General features: G+C 46.5%; 4 protein-coding genes across 4 annotated transcripts; 1 reads left to right on the top strand and 3 right to left on the bottom strand.

The window, feature by feature from the left end:
- Positions 1-2,796: 2,796 nt before the first annotated feature.
- On the bottom strand, positions 2,797-3,471 carry PtA15_7A239 (uncharacterized protein; the record flags this gene model as incomplete). The annotated part of the gene is made up of 5 exons (XM_053170825.1): positions 2,797-2,810; positions 2,888-3,005; positions 3,080-3,108; positions 3,191-3,325; positions 3,402-3,471. 5 exons carry the CDS (start codon positions 3,469-3,471, stop codon positions 2,797-2,799), a joined length of 366 nt encoding a protein of 121 aa, XP_053022068.1.
- Positions 3,472-4,039: 568 nt separating this feature from the next.
- On the bottom strand, positions 4,040-5,194 carry PtA15_7A238 (uncharacterized protein; the record flags this gene model as incomplete). Its single annotated transcript, XM_053170824.1, has 1 exon — positions 4,040-5,194. One exon carries the CDS (start codon positions 5,192-5,194, stop codon positions 4,040-4,042), a length of 1,155 nt encoding a protein of 384 aa, XP_053022067.1.
- Positions 5,195-5,521: 327 nt separating this feature from the next.
- Positions 5,522-8,063, bottom strand: PtA15_7A237 (uncharacterized protein; the record flags this gene model as incomplete). Its single annotated transcript, XM_053170823.1, has 4 exons — positions 5,522-6,022; positions 6,091-6,389; positions 6,479-6,826; positions 7,301-8,063. The coding sequence occupies 4 exons, from the start codon at positions 8,061-8,063 to the stop codon at positions 5,522-5,524; spliced, it is 1,911 nt and encodes a 636-aa protein (XP_053022066.1).
- Positions 8,064-8,303: 240 nt separating this feature from the next.
- On the top strand, positions 8,304-11,215 carry PtA15_7A236 (uncharacterized protein; the record flags this gene model as incomplete). Its single annotated transcript, XM_053170822.1, has 2 exons — positions 8,304-8,810; positions 10,841-11,215. The coding sequence occupies 2 exons, from the start codon at positions 8,304-8,306 to the stop codon at positions 11,213-11,215; spliced, it is 882 nt and encodes a 293-aa protein (XP_053022065.1).
- Positions 11,216-18,621: the final 7,406 nt, after the last annotated feature.

Here is an 18,621-nt window from a genome sequence, read left to right as displayed (position 1 = left end):
GGTTCGTGTAGATCGGGAACCACCAGAGTCGGGACGGATACGGTCGTGGCGAGGGGAAGATCGGCAGTCCCGTGATGAGAGGCCTTCACGGTTGAGTTGTTGGCCAGGCGAATGGGAGTGGAGTCGGGTTTGATGTTTTTGACATCCGCACGGTAAGGGGTCATACAATTTGAGCACCCGGAGTCAAGATTTGCATCCTTGCGGGAGACTGCGGCAGAATTTGCAGCGTGGTCAGTAAGAGCTACAGCGTTACCTGCTTTAGCTGAAGGATGGGCTGAGCTGTCGACGTCCGAGCCTGAGTAATCGGAGTCATCTTCATCTCCGTCACCACCGAGGTCCACGACGCTTGTTTGGCCTGCTTTTGCAGGAGGTTTTTGACGGAAACGATTTCCTGACGACTTGCCTGTGCGACCCCCGGCTTCAGAACGGCGGGAAGAGGAGTTTCGACGGTCATGTTCCGCAAGTACCCTCGCGGCGTTCTTGCAGATTTCGAGATTGTGGCCGGATCTCTTACAGAAAGAGCAGAAAAGAGAGTGATTGGCTGGTGGTCTAGAGGATCGGGGCGGGGCCTGGCGAGAGAGTGAGGCCTTCGCGACGGACTCCACGAGAGCTTGATCTTCGTTCCTGGTCTTTCTACGAAGTTCTTCCGCTTTCAGGGCATCCAGGATTTTGACGGGAGGAACTCTGGGGTTGTTCATCATTGCGGAGACGCAAGACAGCCAGTCAGATGGCAGAGAGGTGAGAATCGACGACGAGTAGATGTCGTCCAGAGTGAGCGGGGCATCAGCGGTGATGAGAGCTGAGAGGCTCTCGAACGTTTTGGCCATCTCGTCCAAGTGAGCGGTCAGGTCATCGCCCGTCATTCGGGCGGTCGTGAGTTTGCGAAGAAAATAGGTAATGCCCCCAGCAGATGAGTCCTGATGGGCCTCCTTGAGGGCTGTCCAGAGAGCACGAGCGTCCGTGGTGATGTGACGAACCTTTCGGACATGCGCTGCGTGGATCGTGCTGGAGATAGCTCCGAAAGCGGCTTTGTTGTCGCGAGCCCAGTGTGGATTTGCTCTGGCCTTCGCGATATCATCGTTGATAACGTACATGACATCGGTGGTGTTGAGATGGGCCCGCATAAACCAGGTCCACTCGTTGTAGTTGGAGCCTGGTCCGGGGGGCTTGAGCCGCTTGATGGTGGTGGTTTTGAGAGCTGGATGAGTCCAGGTTTCTTGGTCGGGTTTAGAAGACATAGTCGGAATCGGTCGACTAGTGGACGAGTTTGTCAAAGACTTGGGTTCGGGTTCAGATTTCGGTGGTGATGGTGTCATGAACCGGAAGCTTTATCAAGAAGCGTACGGATCCTCCACGCTGATAGAGATGTTGCGGCTTTAGCGGCAAATGGCGCTCATAACCTGTTGCGGTGATAAACTGGAACAGCAGAATGTGATGATGATGTTCGTGGAAGGATAATCATTGCATGAGAAAAGGAAAACAAGGAGAGAGAAGAGAGAAAAGAAAAGACAAAGATACACTCACCTGGAACAGCAGAATGTGATGATGATGTTCGTGGAAGGATGAGGAAAGGTCCTTCCACGTCTGCTGCTCCAGGTGACTACAAAGGTGAAATGTCACGAGCTGTGATATGTACACGAAAGGATTGAAGCACAAGAACTTGAGAAAAAGGGAAGAAATGACTACACAACCTCAACAGGATCACGTTCCACATCTTCAGCATCTGAGTCATTGGCCTCGGTAGAATTATTGGGTTCTCCCCCAACATTGTCTTTGTCAGACATACACCAGAATTTGTGACAGTGCCACTGTAGCAAACCAAGAAGCAGGTTGTGCATGGAGTCGACAACATGAAAATCAATTATATTCCAATATTCCAGCTTGAGAAGGGCCGAATAGCGTGAACCGTGATCCTTAAGAAGAGCTTCGCGTGCGGCGTTAGATGTAGCATGATGGTATTTCAAAGCCCAGAACTTGTGATTGTCTAGAGTTCGTTTAGGCCAAGTGGTAGAGTCGAGGTTGGTGATTTCCTGCCTAGGTAGCATGCAATATGAGCACATAAGGGTAGCTTTGGGGCTGGCAAAACCTAGAGAGCGGCGTAAGGCGGGTAGATCAGCAAAGAAGGGTAAGAGAGCAGCAAAGATCCGCCTTCCACGACGATGTCGATAGGTCTGAGATAAGAGGAGCCCAGTTCGCCAGAGAGTACGCAATTGATCTACAACTGGTATTAGGATCCAGTTAAATAGGTCAACGGGAGGTTCTTTGGGACCGGGAGCAATTCCGACTATGAAAACATTCTTGGGTAAGCGGCGTAGTTCAACGGGCAGACTAAGACAGACTAGTATGATGAAAGTAACGGTGACACTTTTGCCGGCTGTACGATTACCGTAAGGGTTGATTCCGTCGGTAAACATGCCGAATACAAGGTGATTGCTCTCACATGTGAACTGCTTGCCGTCGGGACCGCGGAATTCTTTCCAAACACGAGAGTCTTGAATATCACAAACGCGAGACGAATCATAGGGTTGTTGTGACCTTGTGGCTGCTGAATCCAAAGCATCTTCGACAGTGGGTCTTGAAAAAAAACGTGCAATCCAATGGAAAAGATCCTGTGTTGCATATTGGCGAAGAGGGGTGCGATTCGAATCATTGATGGGACGATGAAAGCGATCGGTAAGGCAACGTGAATGATTTTCGCCATTGAAAAGGAGATTTCCACATATTTGGGGACCGGTATCCAAGGCTTGTGAGTTGCGAGTATGCTCCTTTTTACTTCGAATGTACGAATTGGTGCAATTATTCGGGGCCTTCTGTTCGTCAGGATAAATTGCATAGCAGCTGGTACAAAAGACAAAATGGTTGAGGCGAGGTGCAATTTGAAGCCAACGGAGGACGGTATGAATATCCCGAGGAATAGTTGCTAGAGTTGTCTGTTCATGAGCTGATAATTTACGTGGCGATTGATTGTTGAGGCCATGAGTCAGACTTAGTGTGAGAAGATCGGCCTGAGTTTTCAAGATGTACGAAGATGTCGTGCGAGAGCAATGTTCTAGGACATGACAGATAGCCAAAAAAATACATAAGTGAAGAATGGCCGGGTGGGAACCACTAAGATGATTCACATAAAAACAGCCTGCATAATCAAATGATGATCAGTATCAGCGTCTGTTACAGTGGAAGCAGAACTTACTGCAGTCGTAATATAGATCACAGTTACCACCACCAAGCTCAATCAAGCTATCGTTACTGCCACGCAATACACCAAGCCTTGCAGAGTCCTGTGATTCACTCGGGCTATTTGATTGAATGTCACTATTGCTTGAACCTGGTCAGAAAACAAAAGTCAGAAGATTCAGTTTTAACACTTCTTACATAACATACTCAAAAAGGAAACAGCAAACTAGAAGAGCTGGATTGCGATTCCGATTCTGATTGTGAAGATTTCTGCTCCTGAGATGCGAGGGCAACCATATCTGCGACAGTATGCCGTTGTCGCGTCCCCACTGAAAGTTCAACGCCGCACTGCCGTATGCCATCGGGATCAATAAAAAAAAATTTGTTGCATCCGTAGCTGAAGCAACAACAGGCGGCCCTGGCGCCGCGATTCTTCAAAGGCATGGTAAGAGTAAACTTGGACAAACTGGAATCGCTTGGTGAGTGATGGGGGGATGGATGGACCAACATTTTGAGAGGTTCCAGCGTCTTGAAGAGGTGTGAACGTGCGAACAAAGGGCAAAGGCCAAGTTGCTGAGCTGGTGAATCGGCTAGTCAATCAATCAAAGGGAAGCAGTCAGTTCAGTGCTTAGGGTCCGCGGGCTTTGGGCGCAGTCCTGTCCCGGTGTGTAAACTCAATTGGGCGCCGCTTTGGGTTGTCATTACAAATACACAAAGACATGTAGATTCAGATTTCAAGTAAATCAGACCTATTTATAGTTACGCTTCTATTTACAACTATGTACAACTAATCCGGGGGAGGGGCACAGCTTTGTAAACAAGAGAAGTGATAAAAATACACAAAAAGGAGCTAGGAGATCACATCTCAACAGGCCGAGGCCGATAAGTCTTCAGCAGAACCGTCTATAGTTTTGGCTTGATCTGGTTGTACCAGTTGGAGCGGGTCAATTTCTGGTTGTGTTGAACATTTGGTGAGGTCAGTAGATGGATTCACAGGTGTCTTAATGGTTTCCGGGATTTGGATTGCGTTGTTTTCAAGGTTTGCTGGGTTTGTCAAGTCGATGCAAGCGGGCAAATTTGGGGGGTCATTCGTTTCTGGGATTCCAATCGCATTCTTTTTGAGGGTCGTAGGGTTTGCCAAATCGATGCAAGTGGGCAAGTTTGGGGTGTCGATGGTTTCCGGGATTTTGGTTGCATTCTTTTCGACGTTTGCAGGGTTTGCCAAGTTGATGCAAGTGGGTAAATTTGGCGTGTCAATGATTTCCGGGATTCCGATTGCATTCTTTACAAGGGTTGCAGCGTTTTTGGAGGCAATAAGAGCGGATATATTGGGTGTCTCAACAGTTTCCGGGATTTCAATTGCAGCCGTTTTGACGTTATTTTTCAAGTTGATACAAGCAGGGAAATCGGGTGCAGTTGGATGAGTAGCAGCACTGCTAAGAGTTTTGGGCTTATCACTGTTTTCAGACTTTGCTGAGACTGGCTGTGTTTCGATGGTTGAAAACATTTCAGCGTTTTGGGACTTGGGCATGATCTTGTTGGACGGAACAAGGTTTTCAGTTTTTTTTGTGTTGATGCAACTAGATGACTCAAGAAGGCTTTCAGTTTTTTTCGTGTTGATGCAATCAGACAACTCAAGAGCAGGTGACGACTCAAGAGCAGGTGTGGTGTTTGTAACACTAGGAATTGTTGTGGGGATCATAGTCTTGAGCTTTTTCGGCAGGTCGGGTGTCCCAAGGGTCGCAGGATTTTTGGCTTTCATCGCAGTGTTTTGCAAGTTGCTGAAACCGGGTGACTTAGGAACAGTGGCTGAATCTGAGGGAATGGCAAGCTTCTTGCTATGTTTACGCTTCAAAACTGGAGCTTCAGTAGCTGGCAAGCTGGTTTGGGTGGTTCGCGCCGCGGGTTTTTTTCCAACCGGAGGGGAGTCTTCGAGTATAATGCTTGTTTGGTTGTTGATAGACAATTGACTAGAGTCCGATGTGGTACTGCTCTTTGAGTTCAAGCTCAGAAACGTCATTGGCTTATGAATGGGACGGGAGGAGACGAGAGTTGTATCCGCAACTTTGGGTTGTAAGCTGCCTGGAATTTTGCCCGGCAGAGAGAAGTTGAAGGGCTGGTGGCCACGAAAAAAATTGTTGGAAGGGTTATTAGAGGTTTCACCGTTGAGTCCAACCTGCGAAAAGCTGAATGGTTTGATGGGCGTAGCCGGGATAATGCTTAAATCATCAATGGCAGGTGGAAGGGAAGTGCCAATTGACTTTGAAAAAAGGTTGGTCGTTTTTGGAACTAATTTGGTTGTTTGTGGAGTGAAGGTATGTAGCGGTAGCGTTGATAGTTGGGGGGGTCAAGAAGATTCAAGCGGTTGGAGCATAGATGGCTGAAAAGGTTGTAGTGGTCGAAGCTCTGAGGATTGATTATTTGACGATGGCAAAGTTTGCGGCGGATCTTTTTGAGATTGAACCAGACTAGTTAATAAAGCTTCAAGAGTTTGTAGGCAAGAGTCCACTCGGTCAGGATTATAATAAGCTGTTTGTTGGCTTGGCGTCGGAGCTTCTTCCATGCTAGTAGTAGGATCTACCAAAGAATCAGGGGCGGGTCCTTCTAGGAGGGCTTCTTGGTGTATGAGATCAGTCAAAGGGAGCCGAGTCCACAGCTTTGGCGTCTTAGGTTGGAATGCTGGTCCTGTTGATGCCAATGGTGTTTCAGTCAGGCGAATCCATTTAGGAGTTGGGACTTCAGAGGGGGTAGGATGGGATACTGCAGTAGTCAAAGGAAATGCAGCCGAAGAGATCGTTGGTTCCTTGGAGGTCATTGGCGCGTTAGAAACTTTGGGGGTAATTGGGTCCTGCGGGACAAGAGTAAATGTGCCTGCAAAAAAAAACAAAAAAATGTGAGCACTACGCATTTACACACCAGAGCTAGCAAAAGAAGCCAACCAATTCCCGGAATATGAAATGTGAGTGGAACGTTTGGGGCAGCAGTCGCGTGTTGGGGTGTACCGCTGGAGAGATGAGACATTTGCAGTGGAACGTTCTGGGCAGTAGTGGCGTGCTGGGGTGTGCCGCTGGAGATGTGCGAGATTTGCTCAAATGCTCCGGATGTTGTGAGATGAGGCTGCGGGTGGGTCAATGGCTGCCCAAGGTGAGGCTGCGGCTGGATTGATGGTTGTCCAAGGTGAGGTGTTGCAGACTGCATGATTGGCGGACAAGATACTTTGGTGGAGTAAACATTTGAGGGGGCTGAATCTTATGTCAGCTTTAGACCTTTCACTTTGTGATGAGTAGCGAATTTGAAAACTGACCATATCCAGGCATATACTCGTGCAGTCGTCCTGCAGTCAAGCCACTGTGGCTAGTTGCTACTCGAGAAATTGTATGTTGATCTTGAGATACATTGGACCTGTCTTTCTGCTGAGATCGGGTGGCGGCATTCGAATTGCAAGCTTTCTTGTGATTCTGATGTACGGAGGGGCTTACTGGTTGGGTGGTGGCATTCGATTTCCGAGTTTTCTTGTGGGTCTGACGGAGGCCTTGCGTGGAGGTGTTTGCCGATGGGGTAGTGGAATTTGATTCACAAGCTGTCTTGTGAGTCTGGCGGAGTTTGCGGATTGGACGGCAATATTCATTTGACGAGCTTTCATTTGGCTCTGCTGCAACAGTGAGCTGTCAGGTTGGCGTTGACTTGAGGAGCCTAAGAAAGTAATTTGGTTATGAGTACTCGTCTCTAGAGCTAATAATAAGTTAATGAGGAATGTACTGACTATGATTGTGTAACACATCGACACTGGAGTTCAATCTCTTAATGACTATTGGTTCGTCGTCTCCAGCCTGACTACTCGCGTAAGAGTGATTGCTTGCCTCATAACTTGAACCGCTCTCCTCAGGACGAGTATCGCTTTCTTGAATTTCATCAATCTCCCATTCGGCACATTCAATTCCACTCTCTACTTCCACTTCTTCATCCTCGTCGTCTTCCTCTACGTCTTCGTCTTCTTCATCCTCCTCATCATCTTGAGTGTTAGAATCTCCGGATCTGCTGTCAGTATGATCATCTGATCCTTGGGAATCAGAAGATTGAGATTCAGAAGCTAGGTCAGATGGTGGTGGTTGACGAGTTCTTTTACGATCGGTTTCTGCAAAGTGAACGCTGGCCACTCGTTTGCGTTGGACAGTTTCAGGAGGTACTTGGGCACGCGGCTTGGTGACAATAGGCTGTGACACAGCTTTTGCGATAGCAGGCGTATGCGATCGGAGGGAGGGTTGAGGAACTGGTTGAGTAGCGATTTTCAAGGTCGTTTTTGGCATAGCTGGCTTCTTGGTTGATTTTGGAACCGATTTCGGGCCGACAGGCTCGGCATTTGAGCGAGTAGCCTTGAGTTTTTTGAGAACTGGTTGCGCAGGAGAAGGCGGTCGACGCTTCAAGACAGGTTTGGTCACTGTTGGGGTAGTAGGTCGAGTCGTGTTTTTTGAGGTCTTAAATGCCTGGGCCGATCCGTTTGAAGTCAAAGTAAGCGGTCGAGTAGTCGAAGTTGCCGGAGGAGCACAAGTATTTGACGCCTTCGACACGGCTGGCGGCGGAGCTCTAGAGACAGGTTTCGCCTTTGGACCAGGTCTTGGTTTTTGAATAGCCAGGGGGGGGTTTTGCTGAGGGGCTCCGGCTCGCAAATTGTTGTCAGCTGTATTCTTGCGGGTTTGACGTGTGACGCGGGTGTCAGATAATTGTGCGCCATTGCGTTCGAGGATTAACCTCATTGCTATCTCGCGGTACTGTTCAATCTTGGCGTTTGATGCGATAACTTCATGGGGGTTAAGACGATAGATAAAAGCGGAGAGGTCAGCAATCTTCCATATTTTGTCGTATGGATCGAAGTACTCGTGGCTGGACATCTTGCTGGGGGTATACGTAGCCAATAATGAGAGACAAGCTACCAGCTGATCAGAGAGGAACGCCTCCGGAATAGCTGATGCATATGAGGGTCAAAAGAAATATCAGAAATGAGGTGCAAAATCCAACTACAAAGGAAAAGTCGGAAAAAACCTGACCCTTTGTTCACCTGGATTTTCCACGCGTCTCCAAATCCCGACACATCAAACGACACTCCAACGCGAATCACCAACAATAACATTATGAGACGAGTAGCCTCACTGTCTGGAGCTTCCCTACGAGCCAGCATCTTCAGCCTTAGACGTTTTCAACGCCTTCGTAAGGTAATTCAAGATGTCAAAAACCAACTCACCGCCAAACAAGTATCAAACCGTGACGAGGCCTTTGGAAAAGTACGTACTGCCCTCCAATCCGACGATTACTGGACGGCTGCTTTAGAAATGTCGCGATTCGAGAAATTGTACGGGCACGTGAACAACGCGGAAATGGCCTGGTTAGTAAATTATCAACAGCACATTCACGAAAACATCAAGGAGCACGCTAGAGCCGCAGTCGTTGTGTCGAAGGAGCAAGCTCGTAATGATTTCCGTGACTGGTTGAATCTCGGAATTCCTGTCGAAGTCGTAGCTGCACAAAGCAGTACATCGTTCCAAAACTCGGCCAAGATTCAAACGCACTTACTGAGAATCAAGGCTTGGACTCGTCGAGCAGGATGCTTGTCCGTGATCATCGAGAAAGGAAAACAAGCGGTGAGTGCTGATGGTGGTTGATAGTGAATAATCACTGGATAACTAATGCCGTTGATTTTCACGCAGGAATCTATCTGGAAATGAGGATGACGGATTGATGATGACATCAGGTCAGGCACCATCCCCAATGTAAGTTTCTAATTTTCAGCCTTGCCAACATACTGCGTTACGTGTTACTCATGTGATAAAGCTTATTATCCAGCTTGTCTTTCTCGTCTGCAAATCAATATGTATTTCGAAACCATGACTGTTTTCCTTGAGTCCGACCTTATGTACTCAGAGAGCATGAAGAGCTTGTGTCTTTTCCCCGCTCTGGCCTCACCCGTAACACTCTATCGTTGCCTGCTTTCTTGACCCCAGAGGCTCTTTGACCTTCCTGTAGCTTCAAAGTCCGAATTGAAAACCTGGTCAGAGGTCTCTCAGCGCAGCGCAGCCTAAGACTAGCTGAAAATGTTGTGCTGCATAGCTTTATGGAGAGTTTTTGTGTTCAGCACATTTTGCAGCCTCTACGCTAAAAAGGCATAGCACAAAAAAATGAAAATGACAATTTGATCAATATACCTGAAATTTTGATCAATATACCTTGAGGAAAAATGAACAATGTATGCAGTGGGTGTGCTTTGGCACACTCCTGTTAACGGAGTGTGCTTTGGCACACTCCTAATAACGGAGTGTGCTTTGGTAATAACGGAGTGTGCTTTGGTAATAACGGAGTGTGCTTTGGCACACTCCTAATAACAGAGTGTGCTTTGGCACACTCCTAATAACGGAGTGTGCTTTGGCACACTCCTAATAACAGAGTGTGCTTTGGCACACTCCTAATAACGGAGTGTGCTTTGGCACACTCCTAATAACAGAGTGTGCTTTGGCACACTCCTAATAACGGAGTGTGCTTTGGCACACTCCTAATAACAGAGTGTGCTTTGGCACACTCCTAATAACGGAGTGTGCTTTGGCACACTCCTAATAACGGAGTGTGCTTTGGCACACTCCTATAACGGAGTGTGCTTTGGCACACTCCTATAACGGAGTGTGCTTTGGCACACTCCTATAACGGAGTGGGCTTTGGCACACTCCTATAACGGAGTGTGCTTTGGCACACTCCTATAACGGAGTGTGCTTTGGCACACTCCTATAACGGAGTGTGCTTTGGCACACTCCTATAACGGAGTGTGCTTTGGCACACTCCTATAACGGAGTGTGCTTTGGCACACTCCTATAACGGAGTGTGCTTTGGCACACTCCTATAACAGAGTGTGCTTTGGCACACTCCTATAACGGAGTGTGCTTTGGCACACTCCTATAACGGAGTGTGCTTTGGCACACTCCTATAACGGAGTGTGCTTTGGCACACTCCTATAACGGAGTGTGCTTTGGCACACTCCTATAACGGAGTGTGCTTTGGCACACTCCTATAACGGAGTGTGCTTTGGCACACTCCTATAACGGAGTGTGCTTTGGCACACTCCTATAACGGAGTGTGCTTTGGCACACTCCTATAACGGAGTGTGCTTTGGCACACTCCTATAACGGAGTGTGCTTTGGCACACTCCTATAACGGAGTGTGCTTTGGCACACTCCTATAACGGAGTGTGCTTTGGCACACTCCTATAACAGAGTGTGCTTTGGCACACTCCTATAACGGAGTGTGCTTTGGCACACTCTTATAACGGAGTGTGCTTTGGCACACTCCTATAACGGAGTGTGCTTTGGCACACTCTTATAACGGAGTGTGCTTTGGCACACTCTTATAACGGAGTGTGCTTTGGCACACTCCTATAACGGAGTGTGCTTTGGCACACTCCTATAACGGAGTGTGCTTTGGCACACTCCTATAACGGAGTGTGCTTTGGCATAATCCTATTACGGAGTGTGCTTTGGGATACAGGGTATCCTGGATATCTGGTAGTGGTTGAAGTGCAACCTTTTTCCTGCAAATTTCAGATTTCCCTTGCCTTCTAGCACTGACTCCATTGTGCAATGAATTTTTAGTACCCATGGATCTGCTTCCATCCGTCTTGACTCAGTAGAAGGCGCGTGCCACTGCAAGGAAAAAGCATTTTGAGAAAAGAATCTTGAACATCATCTCCTCCCTCAACACCAACATTGCCAATATCAAAACAGACATTGCTGGCCTCAAAACCGATGTCGCAGGCCTCAAAACCAATGTTGCAGGTCTCAAAACCAATGTTGCGGGCCTCAAAACTGATCTTGCGGGCATCACTGACCTGAAAACCAATGTCTCCGGCATGAAGGGCTCGGTCAAGCGCAGTGAGACAATCATGTCAAGAGCGGGTGCAATATTTTTGAAAGTCAACAAGCCACTCAACACATCGGCTGCGCAAGAAAGCAACAAGAAGCCAGTCACCAAAACCTCTCAGAGACAAATGTCAAACAGAGATTGATCCCAGTCCAACAGAGGATAATTATCCGCATCAGTTATCCTTTGCCAAAACCTGTGTTATTTTGCTCCTCTCTTAATTTCTCCCATCACTACAAAATGCAAGAAAAAAATATTCTTTTCAATTCACATTATTTACCATCAGCTTCATCCATGTTTTTTTTTTTGAAAATCTCTGATCTCAATTTCCACATGCCCTAACATTTCAAGGATAATTAAATTTCCCAAAAAAAATACTCAAAGTTTGAGGTTGGGAAAATCATTCAAAAAAAATCACTCTGTACTGAAAAAAAATGCAAACTGAGCGTGCTCAGCCAAAAAAATAAAAATGTGTCAGACTGAGTAAAAAACAATGGGGCACATTTTTGGGGTGATTTGTTGGACGGGCCTGCACAAGGCCCGCATGGGCCCCTAACAGGCCCGTTGGGCCCATTGAAAAAGTAGTATTTGTTTGGAATTCCGATGCTCTGCTAAAATGTGAAATGGGTCAAACTGAATAAACAACATGGGAGTACATTTTTGGGGAGATTTTTTGGACGGGCCTGAATGAGGCCCACATGGCCCTCACAAAGCCCACTGGGCCCATTGAAAGAGTAGCCTTGGTCAAGAATGCCTATGCTCAGCTAAGAAACAAAAATGTGTCAACCTGAGTAAAAAAACATGGGGCCACACTTTTGGGGAGGGCTTATTGGCATCAGGCCCTTCAGGGCCCACCCAAAGCTGGTTTGGCCAACCCAGAAGTAGTCTTGGTTAAGAATGCCCATATGATGTTTCAGAACAGTACCAATTGACCACTAATCAACAGAAGATATTGAAGGGCTACTGACATCTGTATGACATTTGTGCACTCACAGAATGTATGTCCAGGCCCTTTCCTTTTACTTGGAACCCTGTTGGCCCGTACGGGCCTGATGCAGGCCCATCCAAAAAGCCTCCCCAACAATGTGCCCCTAGGGTTTTTACTCAGTCTGACACATTTTATTTCTTAGCTAAGCATATGCTTTCTTAACCAAGGCTACTCTTTCAATGGGCCCAGTGGCTTTGTGGGGGCCATTTGGGCCTCATTCAGGCCCGTCCAAAAAATCTCCCCAAAAATGTACCCCCATGTTTTTTATTCAGTTTGACCCATTTCACATTTTAGCAGAGCATCGGAATTCCAAACAAATACTACTTTTTCAATTGGCCCAACGGGCCTGTTAGGGGCCCATGCGGGCCTTGTGCAGGCCCGTCCAACAAATCACCCCAAAAATGTGCCCCATTGTTTTTTACTCAGTCTGACACATTTTTATTTTTTTGGCTGAGCACGCTCAGTTTGCATTTTTTTTCAGTACAGAGTGATTTTTTTTCAATGATTTTCCCAACCTCAAACTTTGAGTATTTTTTTTGGGAAATTTAATTACAGACTTACTTCGCGCACTGCGAGAAACTCTTCGCGCACTGTGGGGGTTGTCGTCTCGACGTCCCGCCCCCAGTGCGCGCTTTCGCCACGGCTCTTTGCGCACTGTGCATTCCCCCGAAAAAACGGCTTGCATTTCTTGAGATATTTTTTGATGAATCAATAGAATGACTTTTTATGATCCCCCTCAAAAATAATCAAGTCATTTAGGGGTCTCCTTGAGCCTAGAGAAAATTGACATGAAAAAATCATATTTTAACGCGGCAGGGACCTGTAATATCACTTCCTGTGCCCCAGTAGCCCCAAAAATTTCACAGTATCATGGTACATGTGCAAATTCATGACCTGATAATTTTCAGAATTTTCACCAGCTTTCCTGTAGCCCAAATAGGTATTGCGTTTATTATTTTGCGTATATGTATAACTTTTTTGTTACACACACCAAAGGCACAAAATTTTGAGAGCACAGAGAAATATGCTTCAAATTAATTCCCTGAAATTCCTAGCAATAGTGTGTCATTATAAAATGAGATATAAGGGGTGCGCAGCAGGCTTAGTAGGAAAATTACTGCTAACTGTATAGCTTTTTTGTTACACACCCAAACAGTCCCAAAATTTCAGAAATGTTTTCATTGTGGATATTCTCCGCGCCATAAATTTCTTGGCAATAGTGTGTCATGATAACATGAGATATAAGGGGTGCGCGGAGGGCTTAGTAGGAAAATGGCTGCTACATGTATAGATTTTTTTTACACGCTGAAACAGTCTGAAATTTTCAGGAATGTTTCAATTTTGCATATTCTCCGCGCCATAAAGCTCTTAGCAATAGTGTGTCATTAAAACATGAGATAAGTTAGCAGTCATTTTCCAACTAAGCCCGCCGCACTACATCTCATGTTATCATGACACACTATTGCCAAGAAATTTGTTGCGCGGAGAATATCCACAATGAAAACATTTCTGAAATTTTGGGACTGTTTGAGTGTGTAACAAAAAAGCTATACAGTTAGCAGTAATTTTCCTACTAAGCCTGCCGCGCACCCCTTATATCTCTAGGAAAAATTCTGAAAATTATCAGGTCATGAATTTGCACATGTGCCATGATACTGTGAAACTTTTGGGGCTACTGGGGCACAGGAAGTGATATTACAGGTCCCTGCCGCGTTAAAATATGATTTTTTCATGTCAATTTTCTCTAGGCTCAAGGAGACCCCTAAATGACTTGAGTATTTTTTAGGGGGATCATAAAAAGCCATTCTATTGATTCATCAAAAAATATCTCAAGAAATGCAAGCCGTTTTTTCGGCGGAAAATGCAGTGCGCGAAGAGCCGTGGCAGAAGCGCGCACTGGGGGCTGGACGTCGAGACGACGACCCCCACAGTGCGCGAAGAGTTTTCCGCAGTGCGCGAAGTAAGTCCGTTTAATTATCCTTGAAGTGTAAGAGCATCTCCACCTGGGGAGGTAAACTGGTTTCTATCGCGCGTTTACCAACTCAAACCCAAAAAACACCACCCACCCGGGGTGGCAAACAAGTTTCCATTTTGGCTCCAGAGGTAAAAATCAGCATTGGGTTGCTACATCTGGCAACCTGCTAGCAACTCAATAGCAACTCCTCCCAGCTCATCCCCCCTCCAAAATTACCACCTTGGGTACATACAACAACCATACAGTACAGCTACAAAAAAAATTGATAGAGCTCTCAATGACCAGTCTAGCCGGTTGTTGGTAGCTTGCAATGTTCTCTATGTTTGGTAAATACAGCCAGTCATTGATAGCTGTTAATGCTCTTGATGACCGGGAAGACATTGAAAAAGTACAGTCAGTCATTATTGAATCAAGAGCTCTCTTGATGACTGGCTATACCGGTAATCAAGAGAGCCTGGTCATTGAGAGAGCTTGGTCATTGAGAGAGCTTGTTCATCGAGAGAACTTGGTCATCAAGAGAGCTTGTTCATTGAGAGAGCTCGGTCATCAAGAGAGCTTGGTCATTGAGAGAGCTTGGTCATCAAGAGAGCTCGGTCATTGAGAGAGCTCAGTCATCAAGAGAGCTCGGTCATCAAGAGAGCCGGTCATTGAGAGCTCTTGGTCATTGAGAGCTCTTGGTCATTGAAAGCTCTCGGTCATTGAGAGCTCTTGGTCATTGAGAGCCCTTGGTCATTGAGAGCTCTTGGTCATTGAGAGAGCTTGGTCATGGTCATCAAGAGAGCTCAGTCATTGAGAGAGCCAGTCATCAAGAGCTCTTGGTCATTGAGATCTCCAAGAGCTCTCTCAATGACTGGCTATAGCGGTCATTGAGAGCTCCATCTCTCAATGACTCGCTATACTGGTCATGGAGAGCCCTCTTGATGAATGGCTGTACCGGTCATTGAGAGAGCTCTTAATGACTTGCTATACCAGTCTGGTCATCAGAGCCCTCTCAATGACTGGCTGTAGTCTCTCAATGAATGGCTACATATACCGGTAATCAAGAGCTCTGTTGATGACCGGTTGTATGTTTGATGACTTGGTTGCTTCTGGGTTTGTATGTATGTATTATAGCACCCACGGGTGTGTGCCAGAGCCGCGCAGGTTGTCATATGCCAAAATTGAGTTGCCATCCCGGGTTTTTAGCAACCCAGTTTTACCTCCCCGGGTGTGAGCCTGAGTCTCTTATGTGACAGCAGGACACAAGAAAAAAGGAGGGAGGAATGTCTGGATTTCTTGGGATAAAGTAAGGCTGGGACCCAAACCCCGGCTTTCGGGACATTCCCCGGGGTTAGGGCATTGGGATGGGAATCAAGTCATGCCCCGAACCCCGGGTCATGACAGGCTCTGTGGATGGGGGCAAGGGTGCATCTTTTTTGTCAAGTTTTCAACTCTTTTCTCTGCTCAAAACTCATTTTATTTACATTCTACTCGTGTATGTGTGACTCAGACTGAATGAAATGATAAAAGCAGTGGGATTACAATGGGTCATCAAAGGCTCGGTACCATTCCTTGAGGCAAATAAGTTGCTCCACGCTTTTGGCCTTGAGGGAGGATCACTGCCAGGAAACCACCCGCCTCCCCTTAGAGAAAACTCTCTCTGACAAGGCGCTGGTCGCAAGAATGGAGAGGTATTTGTGTGCCATCTTCAATAAGATCAGAAACGTTATTTGACAATTTGACCAGTATTGAAGAGTCTTCCTTTCAAGCTGTAAGACTCAAAAGTGGTTGTGAAACCCTTTTGCTGAATGGAGAAGGGGATGAAGGAGGTGCAAGCTCTGCCCTTCTATACTACCAGCTACAAGACCCACCAAGGTAAGCTTGGCAAGTTTTAATAAGTGATAGGAGTGGTTAGCTCAAGATAAGTTTCTCGTGACACAGTATAAAAAGGTTGTTATTCAGTATGCAAGGGTTGTTATATGTAAGTAAGAGGGTTGAGTGGGTACGTAAGTGTTTTGGGTGATGGGTGAGTATAAAACTTGATGAGTAATAAACTGGGGAACTACAAATGGGGGGGAAGAGATCTCCTTATATAGACAAATGCGAGGGATTTTGGCTCCAGGGCAGCCCCTGAGTGAGGTATTTTAGCTGGCCTGGGCTGTACAACATGAGGGAGTTAAGAGGGAGTGGCTGTGTACAATTTATGCAAGGGGTGCATACATGAGGAGGGGCTGTGCCAGATGATGTCATAATTTATGCAAGGGGTGCATAAGCTGTGCAGGGAATGATCAGGTGATGTAATAAGGCCAAACAAAGTGGAGTTAGAAGGAACTAGAATGCGGGGAACCGTTCAGTTGAAGGGGCACAGCCTGCAGGGGCAGTGCTGCATATTGTCATGTACATAACAAACAAACCCAAAACAATATATGTAGTGGAGATAGAATGGTGCGGGGAATGTTACTTGAGGTGCCTGGCAGGTGGTTGACTGGGTGCTACATGTTGTCCAAAGGGTCTAACTTCCAGTGTAGTGGGGCTCCAGTGATGCTTCCAGTGGGGAATAGGGGTTACTTTAGCCGTGGTGTCCATTTATGGTGTCCATTTATGGTGTCCAATGGATGGTATCTTGAGGCCTTCTATATGTACATGAGAAAAACTTTTGATTTTTCACATTTTTGCGTACCACATCCTCCCCCAACTTATTGTCTGTCCCCAGACAATTCCGCTGTGAAGAGAGCCGTATCTTGAAAATTTAAGCTTGAAGGTTGATATGTATATCTGTGGTTTTTCCAGAATCCTTGAAAAGTTGGAGGCCAGACGTCTTCCTGATACTGTGGGCTGAGAAGCTTTGTGGAGTAAAAATTGTCCAAAATGGACTTTTGTCACTTTTTGGGCTTTTAACTTAAGGAAAAAATTTCTTGTCAATGAGGGGGTCAAAAAATGCTGCGCGTGGCTGCGCAGTAGTGTTTGCTGTGTCGTCGTGGGGTCGTAGCGGCCGCAGCTGTTGCGCTGGGCTCGCATGTAGTGCGCGCACTTCAATCCGCGCGGCCTGGGTGTTGAGTACTGGTCGGGGACCCGATACCCGTCCGGTTCCTTCGAGTTCTGGGTTGGCTCCCGGCTTGCGCTGCAGCGCCGCGATCCGTGTTTGGTTCCGAACAGAGGTGGAGTTGCCTTGGCCCCGTGCTTGCGCCGCCGTCGTCCTCCGATGTTTGGTTCCGACCGGAGATACCGCATGGAGTTACCTCGGAGGCGAGGTAGCCCAGTCACCCATATTCAACCACCCGCCGCCTTGGATCGGACTCGATTCAACTCGCCGCCTCGTTGACCCGTTCCATTTCCTGCCGCTGTCAGGTACTTCGGTTGGCGTGCTGGACTCGAGTTGTCCATGGAATCAACCTCTGCGATCTTCTGCTGCTGCCGATTTGAATGAGTCATTTGAACAGGCTCTTCTTATTTCGTCTATCCGAGGCCGGATTGTCGGCATCGAGGTCGTAATGAATGCCCAGCCGTTGTTTGCTTCCTTCGGCAATACCACGTCATTTTGTCATCCAAAGAGCTGGAAGCCGTCGACCAGTAAGTTCTTCTAGTTCGATGGCTGATTTCGCGAGTGTGTAGGTAAGTTCTGAAAGGTATAAAACAACCTCCTCCCCCCCCCCCCAGTTTGTTCCCATCATCTCTTCATCGTTCCAGCCTCGAAGAACCTGTTCGCTTTATTCTTTCCCAAGATGATCTCCCCCTCCAGACGAAGTCCGTATCCTTATCGCTTGCGCCCTTGGGCTAGTTCCGCCGCTGTTCCGAGCCAGGTGAGAATGATCTCTCCTTGTTTATTCTTATTCAACGATGGTGTGCTGATTGTTATAACTTTATTTTCCAGCGCCTTCGTTGAGAGTTTCCTAAGGGGTAAAATCGCCTCAAAAGCCAAAAAAATAGCTAGATAATAGTATTTTATTTTTTTATGTATGTTAGTCTGAAATGAATCCTCCAACACCCCTCCCCCAACTTAAAAGGTTGTCCTCAACCTCTTGAGAGAGTAGTAAGTGTTTGTAAGAGAAAAAGGTAAGCTTTTTTTTTTTTTTTAAAGGAGTGAGTCAGAAAATAGAAAAAAAGTGAAAGGAGGAAGTCAGGAAAAGGATGACTAAATAAAAGAGTGAGTTCCTCCCCCAACTTAAAAGAATGATTGATATGATAGTTGTGTTGGCTTCAGCAGTTTAGCATCATGCCTAGGAGGTAGTTTTTTTTATTTTTTATTTTTTATCTTTTTGATAGATTTTTTTTTTTGATAGATTCATTGAGAAGACTTTTAGGGGGGAAATTAGTAAGATGTTCATAGTGCTTGAGGGAGGATGGTGATGAAAGAGTGAAGTGTAAAAGAATGTGAGTTCCTCCCCCAACTTCAAATATTCTAGCCCTGAGAGTTTCAGAATTTAGAACTGATATTTAGTCTTGATGACTGTAGAAAAGAAAAAGAATGATAAAGTTTAACCAATTCCAACAAGGAGCTGTGGGTGGGTGAAGCTTTTCTGAGGTTGTCCTAACCGGTCTGGCGGAATCTTCAGTGGTAGTTGAAACATGAGCTTCCTGAGTAAGTAAAATAAGAGAAAAAATTGTTTAT

Source organism: Puccinia triticina, chromosome 7A, assembly GCF_026914185.1.
Source record: "Puccinia triticina chromosome 7A, complete sequence".
NCBI classification, from domain to species: Eukaryota; Fungi; Basidiomycota; class Pucciniomycetes; order Pucciniales; family Pucciniaceae; genus Puccinia; species Puccinia triticina.
Note: the sequence above shows the minus strand (reverse complement) of the source record. Positions and strands in the feature narration are given on the sequence as shown.